We start from the raw sequence: 21,152 nt of genomic DNA, 5'->3' as shown, positions 1-21,152 counted from the left end.
TGTTGTCTTAGCTAATGGTATGCATGCTTGTTGTATGTTGATTGTACCCGCGGAAGGATTGTGGAGTGAGTCACGCCATGTCGTATGCCATTCCGTCTAATTAACGGAGGTTGGGAGCATGGTTTGCGGGACACAATGCCTTGGGTACATGGGAATGTGGCAGACGTGTCACTGCATGCTTGTGTGATTTACATTCATGCTGTCATTAATTCAGTTATTGTTATGTGGTTGTTTATTTGATAATATTGCTATGTTTGGCGGATGTGGTGATTATAACTAATATACTCATATGGGTATTGCAGTTATGTTGGTGGTGAATATTCTTATTGATATTCCTTCGGGTATTGTGATATCTTATCGAGCACTTCTATGTCTCACACACTCTGGTTGTCCTTTTTGGATTGCCAGACAGCAGGTGGCTTAGCGTGGGTCCACTACTGGTCAACGCCTTGGAGAGTGCTGAGACTCGTGTTGGGTGATGTCTTTGGTTAGATTGTTGTGTAGCTGATTTGTCTAGAAGCTAACCTACATGTTTTGTAATTAATTGAAGAGAGGGATATTCATTATGACTTGTGAGTTGAGTTTTTGGCGTTGACTCATTTCTATTTTATGTGAGAAGTCTTCCGCTAAGTTGTATTCTGATTGGTTGTAGAGTATGGTGTGGTCTTTTGTGTGGAATGCCACGTGGCCGCGCCGACTCGGGCCCATTTTGGGTGTCGTTTGCGGGGCAGGGCGTGACAGATACAGATATGGACACGGACATAGACACGGGGACACGGAAATTATAATCTAAAAAAATGGGGACACAGACACGACAGGGGACACGCCATGTGTATATTATTCATATGAGTGACACGGCGGGGGACATGCCGCTAGCGACCATCTCAGGTCAGTGCTCGAATGGGATTTTTATTATTTGATCAAACCCCCCTCTATTTATTTCGGTGGGTTGCTTATGTGGTGGTTTGGTGGGTTTTCTTTCTTATAATTTTTTGGTCTTTTGTTTTCAGGTTTTGACCTCCATGGTAATGCGTGTTTGAAAACTGTAGCTCTACAATGATTCTCTCCTTAAGGTGATTTCTATATGCGTTTGCCAAGGCCCAAGGATATGAACCTTCCATTTCTCCAATTCCACAGCTAAATTTACCATTGGTTGAGCCGTATGTTATGAATTTAGGTTGGCTTCTTTGTGTAACTGATGTGTAAAAACATGCAATTATGCCAGTGTCTTAAATGTGAAATTAACATTTGTTCTTTCTTAAAATGGTGTAATATTTTATTCAGTCATGTAATTTCTTTCTTTTTACAACAAGGCATACGATTTCAATTTATCCGTAGGTAGTTGAATTGTATTAGTCGGGGACTAAATTGGTAGAGGGGTTGGTTTAGTTATAGTTATGATCGATTTGTTGAGTTATATCTCTCAAGTGGTTCTCTTTCGCGCCACTAGGAAGTGGAACAAATACAATACACTAATTCCAATCGCGATGCGTAGTGCCGTAGGCACGGACAAGCACTAGTATATATATTATATTATTATATTATATCACAAACATAAGCTGAAAGAAGAGCTGAGATTCATTTGACCCAATAGTTGATAAGGAACTTTGCAAATGTAATGTAAGTGTCTACATTCTTTGTAGTAATTGCGCAAACGAAGTTTTCAAATGTAATGTAAGTACCCACATTATTTGTAGTAATTACACAAATGCCAATGATCTTCTAATTCCAAAACCCTATATGCAAATTGATAGTTATTTATAGTTAGCTTAAAAGTTTAGTTGGGGAGTGCCGTAAGCACGAGTAATTTTCTTTCGTGTCACTAAGAAGAGGATCACATACTACACACTAATGAATTAATTTATTGTTTGAGCCACTAGTTAGCATGTGTCTTAGGCCCGAACAAACACTAGTATATTTCACAATATTAGTGCAACTATTGTATTTGGTTTAGTGGACAACAAACCTTTAGTCTACATTAATTGTGTGGCTCAGTTTGATTTCTCCCCCAGCATATTTTTTTAGTTTGCATTTTGTCAAAAAGTGATGCCTTGGTGAAAAATGTTGTCAACTGAGTGTACATTTTTGTCAAAAAGTTATGCCTTGGTGATAATGTTGTCAAGTATCAAACCTAGGTCTTGGAGAAGAAACATAGCAAAACCATTAAACTAGAGCAAGTTCATTATTCAATGTGGACTAAATTTTTTTTATGTATAAACAAACTATTTATTATTTAATTACGTCATAGGGCTCCACTTAACGATTTGATCTGGATTCCCAAATACATTGGCCCGGCCCTGCAAAGAATACTCAATAATTTCACTCTCTCCATGCTATCAACTCCCCCTCGTCTCTCTTTCTCTCCACCCGCTACCCCACCTTCTCCCTTTGCTCTCCATACCCCTCTCTCTAAATCTTGAAAAAAACTAAAATACAAAATGGAGACTTTCGAGCCTAACTACATTTGTATATATTATAGATTGATTAGTGTCAGAGATAGTTTTAATTAAGTTATTTATGAAATTTTACATCACACTTAGAAGTCCATTTTTAGAATGATCGTAGGCAGTGACATTATATTACCAAATCCATAGGCCACCCTGAGTCCAATAGAAAAATGGGAATTTTTGAAGTTACCTCCAAAAATTGCAAATCGGTTATGGCACACCTCAATAGGAGTTTGAGATAAGGCTGTGTGGTGCAAAACATCCTCAACAATCGCATCTTTGTGTGGGGCACATACACTTAATAACAATTTGATATTGTCACTATTTGTGTTTCTAGATGGGATTCAATGGTAGTTCTAGATTAATTGGAGATCTTGAAAACTTGTGAAAATACTAAGAAATAAGCTAACACAGTTAAATTCAAAATGGGGATGGTATTGTGCACAACACCAATCCTAAGTCCAGTTAAATTATAACAATGTGAGTCGATTACTTTTAAGCTAGTTATTTTGTTTTTTTTTGGGCGACTAAAAGCTAATCTTCTTACTCAAATATGTCTTATGATTTATCACGTGACTTTTTCTAAAAGCACACACAATTTTCCTCTCAACGAAGAGTGAAACAGGCTAATAGCCAAAAAAAGAAAAAAAAAGGACGAAAAAATGCACTTCATTTTTTGTCTTTTTAATGAAAAAATTACACACGAAAGTTTTACTAAAGGACAAAAATGTAATGCCATCATTAAAAAATGAAATTGTGAAAAGCATTACCCTAACGTTGTGTTTCGAACGTCCATAACACGTCAATTAAGCAAACAAAGGAGATCACATTCTAAAACTTGATAATTATTTGCTCAAATTAAACTAGACTCGATACATTTATGCAATACTACTAAGAAACAAGTTACTCGATTTTGATTCATTATCAACTCGTTTACTTTGAACTCAAGCTAAACAACCAATATTTGAACTCGTTAGATCCATGCCAAGCTATTCACACACATTTTTTTTCTTATTTACAGTCTGTTTTTTTATAAAAAGAAAGCACGAAAATCAATTTCCACTAACAATACTAGTAAGGCTCCGTTCCAGAACCATAAATAAGTACTTATTTTTTAAAAAGGTAATTTCAAGTTCAAAAATAATATGTTTATGCAAATAATTTTTCTATCAATATGGATCTTATTTGATAGATCTCATCAAGATCTTTTACATGGTGCAAAAAAAATAAAAAAAATTATTTTTTATTTAATTTATTTTTTAATTTAAAAATATAAAATAAACTGCTTATTTTTTTCTAAAAGGTTTTTGGGACGATGCCTAATTCCCTCACTACGCGCTAAAACTCTTTAAATACTGTATAATAGAATAGCACTCCGTACAAGTAAAGAAACACCGAAAGAAAAAGGCTCATCTGTCATAGCAAACAAACAAACAAACACTGCACAGTACTACTCCTACTAATATATCTCAATCTGGAGCAATGGAGGCTTCTTCTAGGGTTTCCTGAGAGCCTGCGCCAATCTTATTGGGGTTTCAATATCTCAATCTGGGGGAAAAAAAAAAAACCAATTCATATCACTGAGAGACTAATATCGTTGTAATTAGGTGGTATTTGAAATCTCTGAATCGACCTTAAATCGTGTTTCCCGAACAAACTGAAGCAGAAAAGTTATACTCCTGTATTAATGTGTTTAATCAAAGCATGAAGCGATTGAAGAACTCGAAAAGGGTTTCGTGGGCTTCGGGTGCTAAGCTCTGTCAGGTAACGCCCACATTACCTTCAACCGAACGTTCTGTAGTGTAGATTATTGGAGACGAATCATGTCCTTTGGCCGTGGTTTCTTGATTTTGATTTGTTCACGGCGAGGTTATTCTGTCTCAACTTGGGGAAATGTTTACCGATCACTAGTGTTTTCTTTATGGTTTGAGTAAATTATTACAGTAATTAGTACTAGTTGTTTTTATGGCCTCTCTCTATGGTTTTTGTTTCTTTGAACTTGGGGATATTTTGTTCGCCTTATGGTTTTTATTAGTGAGTTCATGTCATGGGACACTGTTCGACAATCAAATACGACAAAGATGTAATATTGTTGCTGCAATAGGTTTGTAATGTTCTTCTGATATGGTGATTTTGTTCGGTAAGGGAGGAGAGTTTCTTTTTATCAATGATCAGTTTTGTGGATTAAAATTTAGGTGTCTTGTGTGTGGTTGTAAATCAATCTTGTTAAAGTTAAGAATACTTAATCACAGAACCAACTAAAGATGAGGGCAAAAGTCGGTTACAATATTGAACTGTGGAAAACTCACACAAGATTGCTGTAAATTCCCAAGTTTAAACAGAGTGGACATTGGAATATCGAAGAGTTAACAAAAAATGCTGCTTCCTTTTAGCATATTTCTTGAATTGAATGACAAGGTACCGTGCTCAGGGTCTTTTTCACTCGTAGTCTCTGCCCATTTACTACATAGAACCGACTACCGAGCGAGGTTGCTGATTCAAAGTAGTCCAACATTCATTGTCCATTATGTCCACAGGCAGAGGGAGAAGAGGTGGAGTGGGGGTCGCTTGACCCTACTGACTTTTGAATGTCTTCATTGATTAATTGAAATTTCGCTCCATGTTGAGAATTTGACCCAACAAATGTAGCAGTTTTGCTAAATTATAGTGTTATCTCATTTTAACTCTACAAATTTCTTACTATGTTCAATAGGAATGGATTATACAAACATGTTTTTCGAAGGTCATTACACATTGACAGATTTCAATGTTTCATGCACTTTTCATTGATATTTTACCTTTTTTGCACATTAACCTTCACCCAAAACGTAATCACTAGTGTTTTTTTTAATTGTTAATACACATTGATTTTGTAGTTAGCAAATAGAAAAGAGACCAGATTAGTTCAGTATTTTCTCCATTGTTCGAAAATCTTGGCTCCGCCTCTAATTATGTCCTCTTAACTTGATCATCCACAATGTGATCAAAATAATTATATACCATTAATGTGCACATCTTAAGTTGCTGTAATGTTCACAAGAGTTTAATTTTACAACCTTCTTAAGATTCTGGAATAAAATCAAACAACGCTATGAAGAGGTTTACCATTAGGAATTGGAAAAAGAAATCCTTATTAGAAAAGCAAAGAATGAATGCAAAGAATTACCATAACACGAGATATTTCAAGAACACAAAGAGAACTTGATTTTGCTTCAGAATGACAGGGCTTCAAAGTTCAAATTGATGTGTCATAAGTAGTGTTGAAGGAATTCTAGAGCTGACGGCTTTGCCGCCTATCAAGCTTGCTATCTGTAGCAAACGATCAAGGATTGTAAACTGAAAAGTAAGCTACAGTTTGCACTAATTTTGCTTGTGTGAAACCAAAATATAGCCCATTGTCAACAAAAACATTTTTGTTTAATGTCAAATGTCTACATGATACTATCCTTCATCTCATTTTACTGGCAAATACTTGTTACATTTCCAGAAGTTGACGTCGTCATGAGAAAACTATGAACGCCTCTATTTTAATAATCACATACCATCTAAATAGACTTATAGTTTATTGGAGAGGCGCTTCTTCTTTTTTTGTAAGAGAGGTGCTTCAATGTTATTATGTTTACATGTGCACTAGTAGTGGCCCTAGTGGTTCCTAAAAGGGCATAAGAAAGGTTAGTTCTGATGCCTCCAATGGAATATTTGTAAGGAAAGCAAGTTAGAAAGGATATGATTGATGACGTTAAATGTGTTGGATATAAGCTTTATGTTATTTCGGAGTGTTTGGTTGAGTTTATGACATCTTAGTGTTGATGTTGTGTATGAAATTGGTGATGGATTGATTCTATAGAACATCTACTTGTGGAGAATTAGAGAAGAATAGTAGCTAAGGATCACTCCTTGTGTTTTTTATGCATTACTACTTAGTATTCATGTAGAACTGGATCACATAGAACCAAAAAGAGCGTAACGGTCACTTTGTTCGTTTGCCATTTTAGTTTTGTTTTCCAATCATTACCCTACTTCTTTCTCCAATCATTACCCTATTTTTCTAATTATTACTTTCACATCTCTCTCTATCTCTCTCCAATCATTACCCCTATCTTCAATCATTACTCTATTTCTCTCTCCACCCACTACCAAAACTAAACTAAACTAAACTCTCAACCAAACACAACCACTAAAGTTGCCTAAAAGTCTTCGTAATGAATTGAAAGGTACTTGGTAAAACTTGATTCCTACTTGGTCTTGGCCTCTTAAAATTTTAATGGATAAAAGCTGTATGAACTCGGGAAACCTTATGCACAGAGATCCAGTAGAATAACTTGAAGGTAAGCCTGCAGTTTAGTCACAATTGCTTTGACCTTTCAAAGATTGAAACATTGACAAACCAGCATCAACTGTGCTGAGTATTGTATTAAAAGAGTCTCAAACAGGGAAATGTAAGTCCCCAATTAGGTACTGCAGTGAAGTTGACAGCATTCACCTCTATTGAGCTTATCGTGGAATACAATTTCTAATGTCAAGGATCTAATGGACAAATATACTGATTTGCTTCGTTATTTGGTTCAGGGACATCTTCAACCATCTAATGGTCCTGTTCTCGTGATTAAGTATTTTATATATCCTCAATGTCAAGGTTTAAAAGCATAATATTGATAGAATATGCACAAGAGGTTCGATGCCTAAAACCTATGCAAATTTATAGTAGAACTTCACCTTCTGTCGGTATCAAGTTATCATAGTCATTGGACAAGTCATGTGAGAGGAAATTACGTGTTGGGATATACCACTATTTCCAAACCAAACTGAATGAGGCCTTACCCAATTTCTGATAGTATTTATTATATGGTTCCCATGTCAAAAAAATATATATATAGAAAAAGAAAAGAGATAGGGCTAATAGTTCACTTATCCTCGTCGTGTCTTGTTTCTCTCCTAAATTGCTATAAAAAGGTATGGCTTGATGGATTACCTATGTGTTTTGCAAAATGGAAAACAAGCTAGGGTTCTTAAATATATAAAAAGGATGATCCTACTTTTTTGAGAATGTATCTTTCGTTTATGTCATTGGATAGAGGATTAAAAATCTGTTAATGTTTTGGAATGGTATATAGTTGCTTGTAAGAAAAAGTTAATTCTAATGCTGCATTACTTATTATGTTTTTTGCTGATCAAACAAAAAGGCATAACAACTACGGTTTGAAACATTAAACAATCAAATAATATTGTGCATATTCACGTTAGTATCAATCCAATTTTATACTTCATGATAATTTCGATAGATGTCCATGTGGCTGTATACTTCCATGACATTTCAAACTAAGAATCTGTTTATCTCTGGAGTTACTGTTATGCTATTGTCTACATTTACTAGTTTTTTTTTTCTTTCTGCCATCCATGTAGTTGATCTCGTACTATAGAAAGTTTGAATCTATCTGACCAGGTTCAGACTGGCAATAGAAGTAATATATTTACAGCTTTACAGCTTGTCTTTGATCAGTTTAAGCATGCAGCCTACTTGAATCTGTGGCTACTTATTCCTATTTGTTCTCAACGCATTTCCTATTGTTTCAACTTTTGCAATGAGTCAGAGGAAAGTGAATGAATATTCTCATGTCTTTCACTGTAGTTTCCTTTGGCCATTCTCAACAATATCACAACTCATACTGCTATGGTTTTGTTCTCTATTGGTGATTGAAGTAAGATGTAACTCATCATGTTCTTAGCCTGATATCAGTATATTACTGCTGTGGTTTGTTGCAGGCCCTAAACTTAGCCTTGAAGCAGCTAAGGGGAAAAAAAATACATAATAGATTTGGAAAAGTCAAAAGAAAGGTTTTTTAATGGAATTTTGTTTCGGTTTTTAGCCAAATGAAATGCAACTCTTATAGACTTTTTCCTGCAGATTATGTATGTTGGTTTTAGTGGTATTGTGCCTTCGCTGAGTTATAGTTTCTGCTGTATGAAGGGAGCTCCCACACTTTAGTTATACTTCTTACAGTGTGCTTTTATTAAGGTGTTGTACGGCTTGGAATTTCTTTGGAAGATCTGCTGACTATTATGCATGTTATAATTGATGGTTGCCCTGAATGTTTTAAGTTTGATGCTGATGCGTTCTGATCCTTCCTCATCTTTTCATTTGGACAATTATTGTTTGTCATATAGGCTATAGTTGAAATTGCCTTAACCTGCAGGAGAAACTTCCTGGTATGGTTCTTACACAGACTATAGCCCGGTTTGCGTATAATGCCCGCCTTAAGTTTGTGCATTATATCTCAAACAAAGTTTGAAGTTGTAACATATGAGCTTTTATCTAAGAACTGCTTCAGCTTTATCTACCCAAAGGTGTTGCAAATTGGCAAGAACATGTTTTTTTTAAGTGACGGTAAAAATGATCTTTAGCATTTATGTGGGAGTTATTAATTTTATTTCTTTACACAGTGACATATGCAAATAAAATTTCCTCGTCTCTTATATGAATGACGAGAGCATAGCATTTATGGATTCGTGGCTGGTTATGTTTTTGCATCATTTGATCAGCTTTAATTTTGGCTTTTGGATTGTTTGTCGGTGTTCTTTTCTTTCTTTTCCTGATGTGGCTTAGAAATTTGATTCACCTGGCATGTGATGTTTAATCCCAAGTAGCTTAAGATAAATTCTGGTGATTAAACAGGTAAAGTTCTTTCTATCCAAGGATTGTCCTTCAAAGGTTAGTCTGCAAGCTCAAGATTGTCTGCGAGCAAAGACATGGGCATCATGTTTGAAAAATGATCACTCTGTCAACCATCACTCCAGGTTTGAAGGGGGATGTTCTACGGATCCACCACAAGAAAAACCGTCTGACATAGCTCAGATTAAATGGAAATGCCCCCCTAAAGTAAGTAAATATCAAACAGTTCCGGGCTGCCCGTATTGGAACCTAGTAGACATGCTGCAAAAGATACTTCTCCCTCTGTCCCATATTACTGGTGTATCTTTGTTTTGGGATGTCCCTAATTGTATATTCTCTTTGAAAGTAGGTATGAGATTTTGAGATTCCTTTGAAAAGTAAGTATGAGATGTTGGGTTTGCCAAAACTATCCCTTACGAATAGCTATAAATGTATTTGAAAATAAAAATGAAGCGGTAATGCTGCCACTAATGTCTGACAAACCTCCTTAAAAAGTTGGAATTCCCCAAAGGGACTAATAAGAATATAGGACGGAGGGAGACGAAATATGAGTATTCCTATTTTGTTTCTGCTCAGAAATCTTGTCCTAAATGGTTTTCTGCTCCCTTAATTAAGCAGTTGGGATTGAGTTATAATTGGCATGTGGTTGCTGGAGAAGAGAGCGAAGAGGCAGAAACTCAAAAGCATAGGGAAATGAGAGTGCTTGAAGCAGTTTATCCTCGTATGTCTGACATTCCTCACAGGTAAATCTCTTTCTCGAGTCTATGTACATTAGGTTCCTTGTCTTGCTGTACACTAAGTTACCTATATTTCCCCATCTTCCATTTAGTCCCTCCCTTCCGTTGGACTCGCAAGAATACCAACTTGATGATAGCCGCATCCCTATCATCTCGATCACTCCCATCGAAGAAGAAGAGGCAGTAGATCTTCTGTCTGACATGGCACCACTACAAAATTCTTCCTTTGAAGCACAATCACCAGCCCTTCCCCAAAGTTTGTTATCCATGAACCCTGATGCACCACAAAGTGATCCTCAACCCTATGTAAAGTCATCTGCCAATGAAAAACCTGTACCTGAGGTGCTACCAGGTTTTCAAGCCGATGTAGGTGTTGCTGTTGTAGCTGCAATAACTGCAATCCTGAAGAGCAAAGAACAGGGAAGCATAATTGACACTGACTTGCTCATAAAAGTTCTCAGCGACCCAAAAATGATTGAGATACTGGTTAGTGAGCAACCTGCTCCTGACAATGCCAAAACTGAACCTGTCTATGGGTCAATACCAAGTCTAGTTGCTGAAATGATTAATAAAGATGGGATACTTACAGATACAGGAAGTACATCCATTTCTGGATCAAATGTTGTTACATTCTCAGTTGCCGCATCTTCCCTAAGGCATGATCCAGTAATTAAAAAGTTGGATAATGAACTTGGAGCAGCTGCCAATATAGGAGCTCCAAATCTGACACCATCAGTGGCAGTACCCTGGCTAAATCCTGATCCAGTGATTGAAAAACTGGTTCAGAAGTACGGAGCACCCATTGACAACGGAATTTCTGTACCTCTTTCTGGGTCAAAGCCATCCAGTCCAAAACCTGATCCATTGATGGATAAATTGATTCAGGAACACATAGCACCCGCCGTTACAGCAGTTGCGGCCTCTGTTTCGGGATCATACCCAATGACATCCAGGGTTGCTTTTCCCAGCCCAAAATCTGTTCCAGTGGTTAAGAAATTGATTCACGAGCGGGGAGTGCCCAATGATGCAGGAAGTGCACCATTTTATTTGGGGAAGTTACAGACACCACCGCCTTTTTCTCTTCCCAACTTAACACAAGAGGATGTAAAGATCAAAAGGATGAGCGATGGATATGGAATACTCGATCGCATAGGCAACGAACCCATTTCTAGATCAATGCCATTGTCGAACATGGATTTGATGTCTAGCGCAAGTAAGAATTTACGCCTGTTATCGAAGACAGGGGACACTGGATTACAGTTCAAGGGACTCTCACCAGATCACGCAAGGCCAAACTTGAGTACATTGCCATGTGTGGCGCAAGCCAGTTCCCTGGCGAAGGCATTCTCACTGGATAGTGCTCCAGTATCCGTATTCTCAGCCATTTCTGCTGCCCCTCCAGTAAAGGACATCAATTACATGAAGAGCCTGATCAGACTACATGGAGATATTCATGAAACTCAGGATTTTTCTCTCTCACAATCCGGAAAATTTGATGTTCACTTTCATGACATGAAACGGGCACCAAGTCTTATACCTATTGAACTGAAACCAAAGTCTCACGTTCTTCAGAAACCGTGCATCTATTTTAATAGCCCAAAGGGATGCCGAAATGGCTCTAATTGCCTTTACCGGCATGATATGCCTAGAAAATTGCAGCCTGGCAGTGGGTTGGAGATCCCACATGCGAAGAGGCTGAAACTCGGCGGGGAGAACATTGGAAGGACACAAGGGGTTCTCCAAACAAGTAACTTTCACTGACAGAGAGCCTTCGACACATCTCTTTCACCTTTGCCACAGTTTTGACACTACTTTTTTCACATTTGCAAAGCATGAAGAAATTTTCACAGATTTTATGCTGTGCTACATAGATTTTACAGGGGGTTTTCACCTATGTGCAGAGTTGTTTCCTGATGCATCAGATTGGCCCTAGAATTTTGCAATTTTTGAAGAGATCTGAGCAATTCTTTTCTGCGCCTTCTAAAATCTTAAAGTCGGTACTAATAGCTACCAATTAAAGTTATGAACACTGGTAACGATGATTGAAGTTATTCATGATATGAAAATAGCAGTTCTGAGAAGCTCTGAACAGCTTAACTGAGCTGAAGAACATGAGAACTTGAGGGGCCAATGAGGGACCCAGAAAATCTAAAAACAAGAGCTAATTCTGGATGGGGTGTCTATTTCTTCGAACTGGTAAATCGAATCCTGCTTGGATTAGATATGTGAAAATGACTTGTATGTCTAAGCACGAAGCCAATTTGATTTTGATAAATATTATTGGCCTTTGCTTTTGTAACGACACTCCCTGGATCTTGAGAATTGTCAATCTATTTTTTTTTTGAACATTGGAAATTTCATTATCAAGCCAAACGACACTTACAAAGCGATTTCATCGCAATTGTATTTGTATGGAAAGAACTATAACCACCTCCACCTAGACATGAGCATTTTAGGCTAAAATGTACGAACTCAAACAGCACATACTGCAATCAGCAAAAAAAAAAAATACCGGCGCATACTGCAAGCCGATCTTAAAATACAATTCAAATGCCAGTCAAGGAAGAGGAGGTAGAACCCCCAATAAATTGGTAGCTCAAACCAATAGAAATGAAGGCAACCCCAGAGAAAAGTTCCATAAAGGAGGAAGAAACTCCACAAAAGGGAGGAGAATAACAAAACAACAGAGAAAACTCCAAACTCGTCAGTGTCGGTTTCATTAGATTAGTCGATTTGCCCGTCAGAATCAATCTCCAAACTTGCTGCGGCGGCCGCCAGATCTAACTGAAAAGATATCAAAGAGGAAGAGGTATGGGAATTCCGTCCAGCCATTTGATGCAAGGAATTCGGTCCACCTTACATTGAGATTGCTAGACTCCTCAATTCTCTACATCTAAAGTGGGAAAAACCGAGCACATTGGTACAAAAAAAAGAAAAAAAGAATTATTATCGGCATACTACAAAATGATGAATCATCGTCCACTATTCCAAAATCACAGACGAAGAATCTGGCTGAAGGGGGGCTCCTCGCCAGTCGCCACCGCGAGATATTCCTCTTGTTCAGCCCCGAGATGGGCTAAGCTATCAGCGCATTCGTTGGGACTCAGGGACTCTGTTGTCCCTCGAGGGTTAGCACCTGCTGTCCCGGTAGAGTGAGGCCCACTCCGGTCTTACTCTGATAATCGAAAACGTTCACTTCGTAGAGCTCGTTAAGTAGAATAACTCTGAATAAAATTAGCTCGATTGGATATCATTAAATGCCAAATCAAAACATTTTTACCTTAACAAGAATAGATTCGAAACACTGAATCAAATTCATTAGAACCGTATTGGCAAGTTATAAGTATTCCGATCAGGCACTTAATGATATCCGATCGTCGATCGAGCTAATTTTTTGCAAAATTGTTCTAGTACTGAACTAGTGGCAAACCAGAATTTTAACCCCGGGAGCCGGCTTAGTAGGCATATATTATTTATCGAAACGTATACTTATTAATTATTATATCATAAGGTTTTTGCTTCCTCATTCATTACATTACATTTGTACATTAAAATGATTCTTTAGACTACATCAACTGCCACGTGCTTAATTTTTTATTTATGAAAGAAATTGAGAATGTAAAATGACCAGTTTGAATTAACTTTCCAATTACAGTGATCTGATGAAGGATGTTAGAGAGAGAAAAGATTCTTCCACACAAGGAATAGCAAGACCCATATCTTGACAGAACCCAAACTCCTCCTCGGCACTTAGTAATAGACTCTGAAACTGAGGGTAACCCAGCCATGAAATTGGAACAATATATCTGCTTCTGTTTTCTCCCACATATACAGCGAAATGACCCTCAGGTACATCCTCAGGAAGTCCATAATTTTCTTCATACTTCCTCCCAAAGCTTGACAATGATCTTTTGATGATTTGTTTCAGGGATGCTGTCGAAGGAGTTTTGTTGAGTTTCTTGAGAGCCATGTTGGATATACACGAAGACGACTTGGTCTATGAGAGAGAGAGAGAGAGAGAGAGAGAGAGGGTGGTGGTGGTTTGAAGGGGTAGAGGTACGTACATATTTATGGGAGAAAATTAGGAATTGGGGGATCGTGCTGTGCAGTAGTGTGCGTAGTACAAAATCGTGCTGCGCACATCACGATCCGACGGCTCGGATCTCATCTCGACAACCAACAATCGAGACCACAAGATTGATTCAATTATAGCCTATGAGTCGTGTACCATAGCATCCTCCAAAACTTAATATAAATCTCGTGTGCACTAAGAAAATTACAGCCTATGAGTTGTACCGGCCATAGCATCCTCCAAAATTAGCTATGAGTCGTACCATACACTTTCAAGGTACATTTACCTTACGTAACCTACCAAAAATTTCATCTCACAGCAAACATATAGGTCATGTGCACCTTGAAAATGCATAACACATAAGATTAATTTTTTTGCCATTAGAAGTTAGAACAAACTTGTGAAGGAAAACAATACACACACACACACAAAAACAGATTGCAGACTGTATGAATTCCAAGACAAGAGACGTCCAAACAGGGCCTACATGTTTGGATCGTACCTCCTAAATGAATCAATTCCGTATATTAATTTGCATAAATTAATTAAGCATCGGATGATGATCGATATTCCATGCATGTTTCCACATTTTGCATTGAAAGTAGGTGCAGCTACTTCAAAAGGATAAAAGAGACCCAAATTCTTTGAACTGTCTACATCTTATTCCAAACCCTAGTCTAGTACTCCGTTTGGTTGATGATGCTATCCTAACCAAACAATTTTTTTTTTAAAATGTTGTTATTCTACTGAATAAAAAAAAAAACTTATTCCAGATTATACAGGCCCACCACCACAAGATTTTTTTTCATTTTTTTTTGTTATATTGATAGTCTTTACTCCTCTATTTTTGTTTTAATAAAGGAGGCCCAATAAAAAAGTGTCATGTCAGATTTAATGTGCCAGATAATTGTAGTCAATCTTTCATTTCGTTAAGTATATACATGGTCGCCTCACTAAGGTGGAATGTTGGCTACGTAACCATGACGAGGTGCAAATGAGTCCTGGCGATAATCCTATCAAGTTTTAAAATTTGTTTAAAATTGTAGTAGCTTTTTTTAAAAGATCGTGAATAGGTTCATCTGCCCAATGTCTTGTTAATAATCTGACACCCACACATTGAAGAATTTATATATTTTTTGAAAATTTTCTGGAAAATTTCTTTTATATCCCTTCAACTTTGACCAAAAATTCATTTTGGTCCTTTACCTTTCAATTTCGGCATAAAAATACTTCGACTTTCCAATTGTTTTCAATGTCATCCAATCCATTTTCTTTGAGTCTTGCTATAGGGACCGAAGGCCGCACCGAGCTGTCTTCGGCCACCGGATGTCCGATCCGAGCCGTCCAAAAATTCTATAAAAAAAAAAAACGAGGAGGCGTACGTGGGAATCAATGGCATCCGATGTGTATGTGGTGCTTGATTCAAACACTATATTTTCGTGCATATATGTATATATCCCTTAAAGGATGACATTGAAAAAAATTGGAAAGTCGAAGTATTTTTATGCCAAAATTGAAAGGTGAAGGACTAAAATGAATTTTTGGGCAAAGTCGAAGGGATATAAAAGAAATTTTCTCAAAATTTTCTTAATCTGTCCTCGTAAGATTGTATGCATCTATAAAAACGTGAAGTCCCACATTAGGAATTTGTGAAAGTATTGAATGGTATATATAAATATTCGTGAGCCGGTACTGCATAACTCGAGATTAACCTTTTAAGCCATATGATTAAGGCTAAGGGTTAGGAAGCACAGCTAGTGTGGGTCGTTAAAAAAAAATTAAAACTAGATTCAAAATTTTACCTTTTGATATGAATATGATGCATGCACAAGATTGAATTCATTTATAATTATACATAACTATGGCTCCGTTTGATTGGATGTAAAACAAAAATATTTTACATGGTTTCCTATGTTTGGTTATTGAAAATTCCGAAAAATGAATTTTTTGGGAAAATCTTTTACAACTTTGGGTGTAAAACAATTAACCGCCAAAAGCCCCGTAAGTTATTTTACCCGATCATCTCTGCTGGACTAGTTGTGCCCCAGTGAAAAATTCTATTCCACTATTGCGTGGCCACGTGAACACATTTGCAAAAACTTTGCAATGGAGGATTCTCTCTCTCTCTCTCTCTCTCTCTCTCTCTCTCTCTCTCTCAAAATGAAGACTCTCCCTCTATCCACGTGCACCAAGCCAGGGCAAAAATGTTCTTTCATCTCTCTACTTGCCTTTCCTCCAAGTACCCAATGCTATAGTAGGACAAGTAGACGAGTTATTGATTTGTGAAAATAAATTTTGAATTCAACCAAACACCAAAAAATAATTATAAATTTTCTTTTTTCATGTAAAAAAAATATTTTCCATTGTAAAACATTTTACATCCAACCAAACGGAGCCTTAATCTTCGTAACATTGATTGAAAATATGTACGGTAATTTATTTGATACTACTATTCTGTGATATAGGTAGATAGAAATTTGTAGCAGTATATATATATGGCCTCTCATATGTGAAAAAAATTAATGTTCGTCCACCCAATAATATTGATATACATTGAGCCACAAGTATAGTATATAGGGGGTGTTTGAAAGCCTCTTCTTTCTTTTCAATCCTAATTAACTTGCCCTCTTAGCAAAACCAAACCTTTTTTTTCCTCTTGGCCTGACCAAAATAAAATAAAATAAAGAACTCCGGAGTCTGTTCCAGTAGTAACACTTGCAAAAAGAAAAGAAATTGGTGTTATAAAAAGAAGAGCATGGATTATAGTTTCTCACAATACATTTAAAAGAGGAGCATGGATTATAGTTTCTCACAATACATTTAGAAGTATCGTTTGTTTTGCTCGGACCTCGGAGGTAAAAGAAGGGACGTAGGATAAGGATACAAACCAGAAGCCTCGACTGAAAATGGACCCCTAAAAAATGAGAGGATAACTTGTTTATACCTCCGATGATCAGAGATAAAATGACACGACTATATGAGAGACGCCATATGACCTTGAACCGACGAGAATGTCACACTTATACCCCGCATGAACCAAACTGATGGCCCCATCATTGTTTGAACGCATATATATGCACCATCCTAAAGAATGAAAAGGACTTCCTACAGTGTCAAAAAAGAATGTGTTGAACACGTATATAGAAAATGGAACAAAAAATAGATTTCTTGCATAACTGAAGAAAATTGAACACGTATATAGAAACAGGCAGCATAACAAAATCACATTTCAAAGCTATTTACAATTACCATACCATTCCTTCAGCCAAAGGTTACTTCTCCCTGCATTATTTACGAGTTCTGTTCCTTAATGACAAGGCTACATAGATTTGCCACACTCTTAATGAATACGCTAAGTTACGAAGAAAAAGATATCAGATGAAGTTGAGCTACTACTTCAACAACGAACTATAACCGGAAAGGCTGCCATGTTTGTTTCCATGCTAATGTCACCAGCGGTATTGCTATCATTTCAGGTTTTCAAGGAAAAAGTTCAACAAAGCCGAAACTTAAAGCTTCTCTGAATATAGCCCAGTGTTAACTCCCCACACGGGGATACAAATACTAATCAATAAATTAGCCCGAAAAAATCACCATTCACCGTCGCCTCAGGTTTCCTTTTCGAAGAAATGCTCACAACGAGATGAAAACGGAACTTGCTGCAAGTTTTCAATTTTTCTTTACCAGACAATTATAGAGGACAACGTACGGATAAAAACAATTGTTCCGGTCACTCAAATGCCACATTGGTAATCGTTAGTTACAAACTTCAGTCATTTGGCCGTGACAGAAGAAAGAAACAAAAAAGGTCCCCCTCAATCCAGGATAGCGAGGAGTTAGATAAAAGCAGAAGACAAAGAGAGGGGAGAAAGAAGGCACGCTAGGCTAAGTATTCTAGAAGTCAATAATCCACTATCCTTGTTGGGTAATTCTTTACATTTCCACTGACGAGGAAACTCCAAAAAGTCAGGCATAACCATGTCTATTCACGAAACACATGCTGGTTCCAGTGGATGAGGCACCCCATCAGTCATCATTTGTCTTCTCAGCATAACAATACGAGATTGCACCTGGGACATGGCAGATGTCGTCAGAAAATTCCGTCCCAAGGGTTTACAGAAATCAAAGACTGTCCAGTCGTCAGAAAATTCCATCCCAAGGGTTTACAGAAATCAAAGACTGTCTATAAATCTCGACTTCAGCACAAATAATACAGCACAAAATGCAACCACGTGAACAAAAAAAATACGGAGACCATCTGTGAAGACATTAACATCCTGCCTAACCTACATTGCACCACAGAACAGTACAGATAAGGGAAAATGACGGCCCAGGACGTGTTTTGATAATTAATACCCGCCAAGGACATGCTGAGAACATTTGAGTACATTTGTTAATGCTGAAAATGTCCTTGGAGGGTATTAATTATCAAACACGTCCTTGGCCGTCATTTTCCCTACAGATAAAGGGAAAACAACAAATACAAAAGAAACTGGACTATGTAGCTTCTCCAAAACTTAGCCATGTTTTTTAGAGAGAATGTTTGGGGAAACACTTTGGTGTGAATTTGTCATGGAAAAGACAAGGGGAAAAATGAAACAAAAGAACAAATCCAAGGAAGAGATACTATGAAGAATCAACAGATGCTACACACCAAAACATATCACATTGAATAAACTAACAAAGCAACATGGGGGTGTCGTAGGGACTTTAAACTCAACTCCTCAATATTCCATCTAAATCAGTGGGTTCTAAATGGGTTCAAGTTCAACAATATGAGCTGCACGCAAATAAGTTAGACAAAATTGTTGCAAAATGAAATCTTAATTGGGTTGTTAAAGTAGGTGGATAGTAGAATTAAGAGTGGGGGGATGTTGTTTAAATTGTTGTCTTTTCTGTGGGTTTATTGCCACCAGTATAAGAGGTGTGTAATGAGTTGCAAAGGCAACTGTTTTGAAACTCCTATACATAAGTATGTGTCAAGACGGGATTCCAGGGTTTGTGTGTGTAAGAGCAGTGAACATATTGAGTTTAAGTGTGAATTCAATAGTGTGACATCCCTCTCCCACGCCCTAATCACAAAAATAGGTTACCTCCAGATGTGAGACTTCATATCCTTTGATAAAAGGGAAATAGACTAGCCATGCACAATTGGTTTTACGTGTAATATAAGCACATTGAGGCTTGAGCTCACCTCAAATCTGAATAGTCATCGCCAAACTAAAAAAGAAGGAAGAGGGCAAAGTAGAGAAAAGTAACTAACTGGTTCTAACCTGCTGACGAGCTGCTGCCAGTTTTACTAGCTCATCCGTATCTGAGAAATTTATGAACCACTGACTAAGCAAATGGTCTGTAGTATTGCCTTTCTTCTCCTCATCCTCATGCTCAATTGGTACTGCAAAAGAACCTCAAATCTAAGCACAAAGAAATTCTAATAAAGATAGAGCATATAGCATGACAAACCAAGGACTTTTACCAAGGGGCAGGGCAAAAGTAGCCGGAAGCCTAGGCATAATTACAGCTGGATGATTCTGTACACGAGCAAAGAACGCCTCTGAGGGGTCAGGAAAAACAATCTCATCATAAGATTCCACAATAACAGGTTTCTTTGTTGACAGAGGACAAAATTCCTCTTCAGCATACAGCTTCAAATGGTGAAACCTGTTAAAATTTATCACACCATTGATATAATGTAGCTACCAAATAAAGCAAGACTCTTATTTTAACAACGCAATTACTCACAAGGTCAACTGCTTGTCATAAGCATCACTGTGGAAAAAGATGGAGATGGCAATTTCAAATTCACCCCAACCACATTCTGATAACTCGAATGGAGGAGATTCAACCACTCTCATTGGATTAGTAAAGCTGGGGTGTAGTTGGAATACAACTCTTTTAATCACTGCACTCAGATCCTTGTTCGTCGCCCCACGCACATAAACCATCCATTTATGTGACTGAGACCTATTGATAGGGAACCATTCAATTGAATTCAACCAAAACATGCAGGACAGTGAAGACACATTTAAATGTAATGGGAAAACAATCAAAATACAATCTTACTTACTCACTGGCCTTTTTACCGAGCCAAAATGCCATCGTTCCGTACACTATTGGAACACTAATTTCAACATCTTTCAGCCTCTTGTTTGAACTCTATGCAAAACCCAAAATTAACCAGTTACATACGATGGTCGCCTCAAAACTTCAATGTGCACAAGTAGAAAAAAAACCAATGATCTTTATTCTAAAATTTCCTAATCGCAACACAGCTAAATAATGTCCTTGAGGCAAGCGGTAGTCCAGGCAGTAAAGGCAAGGCAAACCAATAGGTGGTTAATAGGTATGCTATCAAGTTTCGACTCACAAATATAACATCTTTCGCTCTTTGGTTCTACAAAATTCCATTAAACTTACCCAGAAAAATGGTCACATGGCAACTTTTCAAGTGCCTACTTTTCAAGAAATTCATGCTTTAGAGAAACTTGATACAATAATTGTTGAAACAACGTCCCAAGAAAATATATTACGCATACAACTCAAGCACTCGGAATCTGCGGTGAACTCGAGAGCAACCAGCTAATAAATATTGAGATGAACACGTGGCTAGTACATAATACAATGGGTCAATGGGTCTATAATTACCCAAACAAAAAAACGTGCAAGTCTGCAAGATAAGCTCAAATACCCGAAATCATCCAAATCAAACCTCACCCAATTGAATATTTTCCAACATTATGGGTTCCAATTACCTAAACAGACAAACGTGCACGGTAAGACCAAATAATGGAATTCTACCAAATCAGTATTTGACCCATTTTGGACACTTTCCTGTTTCCTTTTTAAAAAAAAAAGTTACACAAACCCCCACGAAACGAGTGAACACAAAATCATTGCTGAAACATTGCACATTGGACTTCTGATGACTCCTCCAGTAAGCGTACACAATCATGGAAGGGTTGTTTAGAAGATTACCTTCTTATCGTAATCTTCAGACGAACCTTGAATCTCTTCTCGCTTTGGTGTAGGAACAAACCCACCTCCATCTGCTTCGTCCTCGTTTTGGAGCATTTTGCGAAACGGGGTTTTGGTTTGTTCAAGGGTTTCTCAGTTTCCTTAGAAGTTGGCGGGTATGGGTGCCGGAAAACAATGAATGGTAAATTTCACTTTGCCTCGTTCATGAATGTTTCATTTTTTTCTCGAATTGCACCCAAAACTTTCTTTTT

The 21,152-nt window shown here is 37.4% G+C and overlaps 3 protein-coding genes across 4 annotated transcripts; 1 reads left to right on the top strand and 2 right to left on the bottom strand.

The window, feature by feature from the left end:
- The first annotated feature begins 3,883 nt into the window (after window positions 1-3,883).
- On the top strand, window positions 3,884-11,840 carry LOC131304121 (zinc finger CCCH domain-containing protein 68-like). Its single transcript, XM_058331240.1, has 4 exons — window positions 3,884-4,211; window positions 9,121-9,324; window positions 9,736-9,860; window positions 9,947-11,840. Exons 1-4 carry the CDS (start codon window positions 4,152-4,154, stop codon window positions 11,613-11,615), a joined length of 2,058 nt encoding a protein of 685 aa, XP_058187223.1. The 5' UTR covers window positions 3,884-4,151; the 3' UTR covers window positions 11,616-11,840.
- Window positions 11,841-13,450: 1,610 nt separating this feature from the next.
- On the bottom strand, window positions 13,451-13,909 carry LOC131304036 (protein SMALL AUXIN UP-REGULATED RNA 12). The gene has a single exon (XM_058331131.1). The coding sequence runs from the start codon at window positions 13,822-13,824 to the stop codon at window positions 13,504-13,506; it is 321 nt and encodes a 106-aa protein (XP_058187114.1). The 5' UTR covers window positions 13,825-13,909; the 3' UTR covers window positions 13,451-13,503.
- A 3,664-nt stretch (window positions 13,910-17,573) lies between these two features.
- LOC131303228 (transcription initiation factor TFIID subunit 14b) lies at window positions 17,574-21,082 on the bottom strand. Of its 2 annotated transcripts, none has more exons than XM_058329994.1 (6): window positions 20,902-21,082; window positions 19,994-20,082; window positions 19,669-19,890; window positions 19,403-19,587; window positions 19,190-19,321; window positions 17,574-17,996 (listed from the first exon to the last, which is right to left on the bottom strand). In XM_058329994.1, the coding sequence occupies exons 1-6, from the start codon at window positions 20,995-20,997 to the stop codon at window positions 17,953-17,955; spliced, it is 768 nt and encodes a 255-aa protein (XP_058185977.1). In that variant the 5' UTR covers window positions 20,998-21,082; the 3' UTR covers window positions 17,574-17,952. The 2 variants fall into 2 exon arrangements, with proteins under 2 accessions (XP_058185977.1, XP_058185976.1); XM_058329993.1 differs by having other exon boundaries at window positions 19,200-19,321.
- Between the last annotated feature and the right edge of the window lie 70 nt (window positions 21,083-21,152).

Source organism: Rhododendron vialii, chromosome 10a (genome assembly GCF_030253575.1).
Source record: "Rhododendron vialii isolate Sample 1 chromosome 10a, ASM3025357v1".
Classification (NCBI taxonomy): Eukaryota; Viridiplantae; Streptophyta; class Magnoliopsida; order Ericales; family Ericaceae; genus Rhododendron; species Rhododendron vialii.
This window is presented reverse-complemented; position numbering and strand designations above follow the sequence as displayed.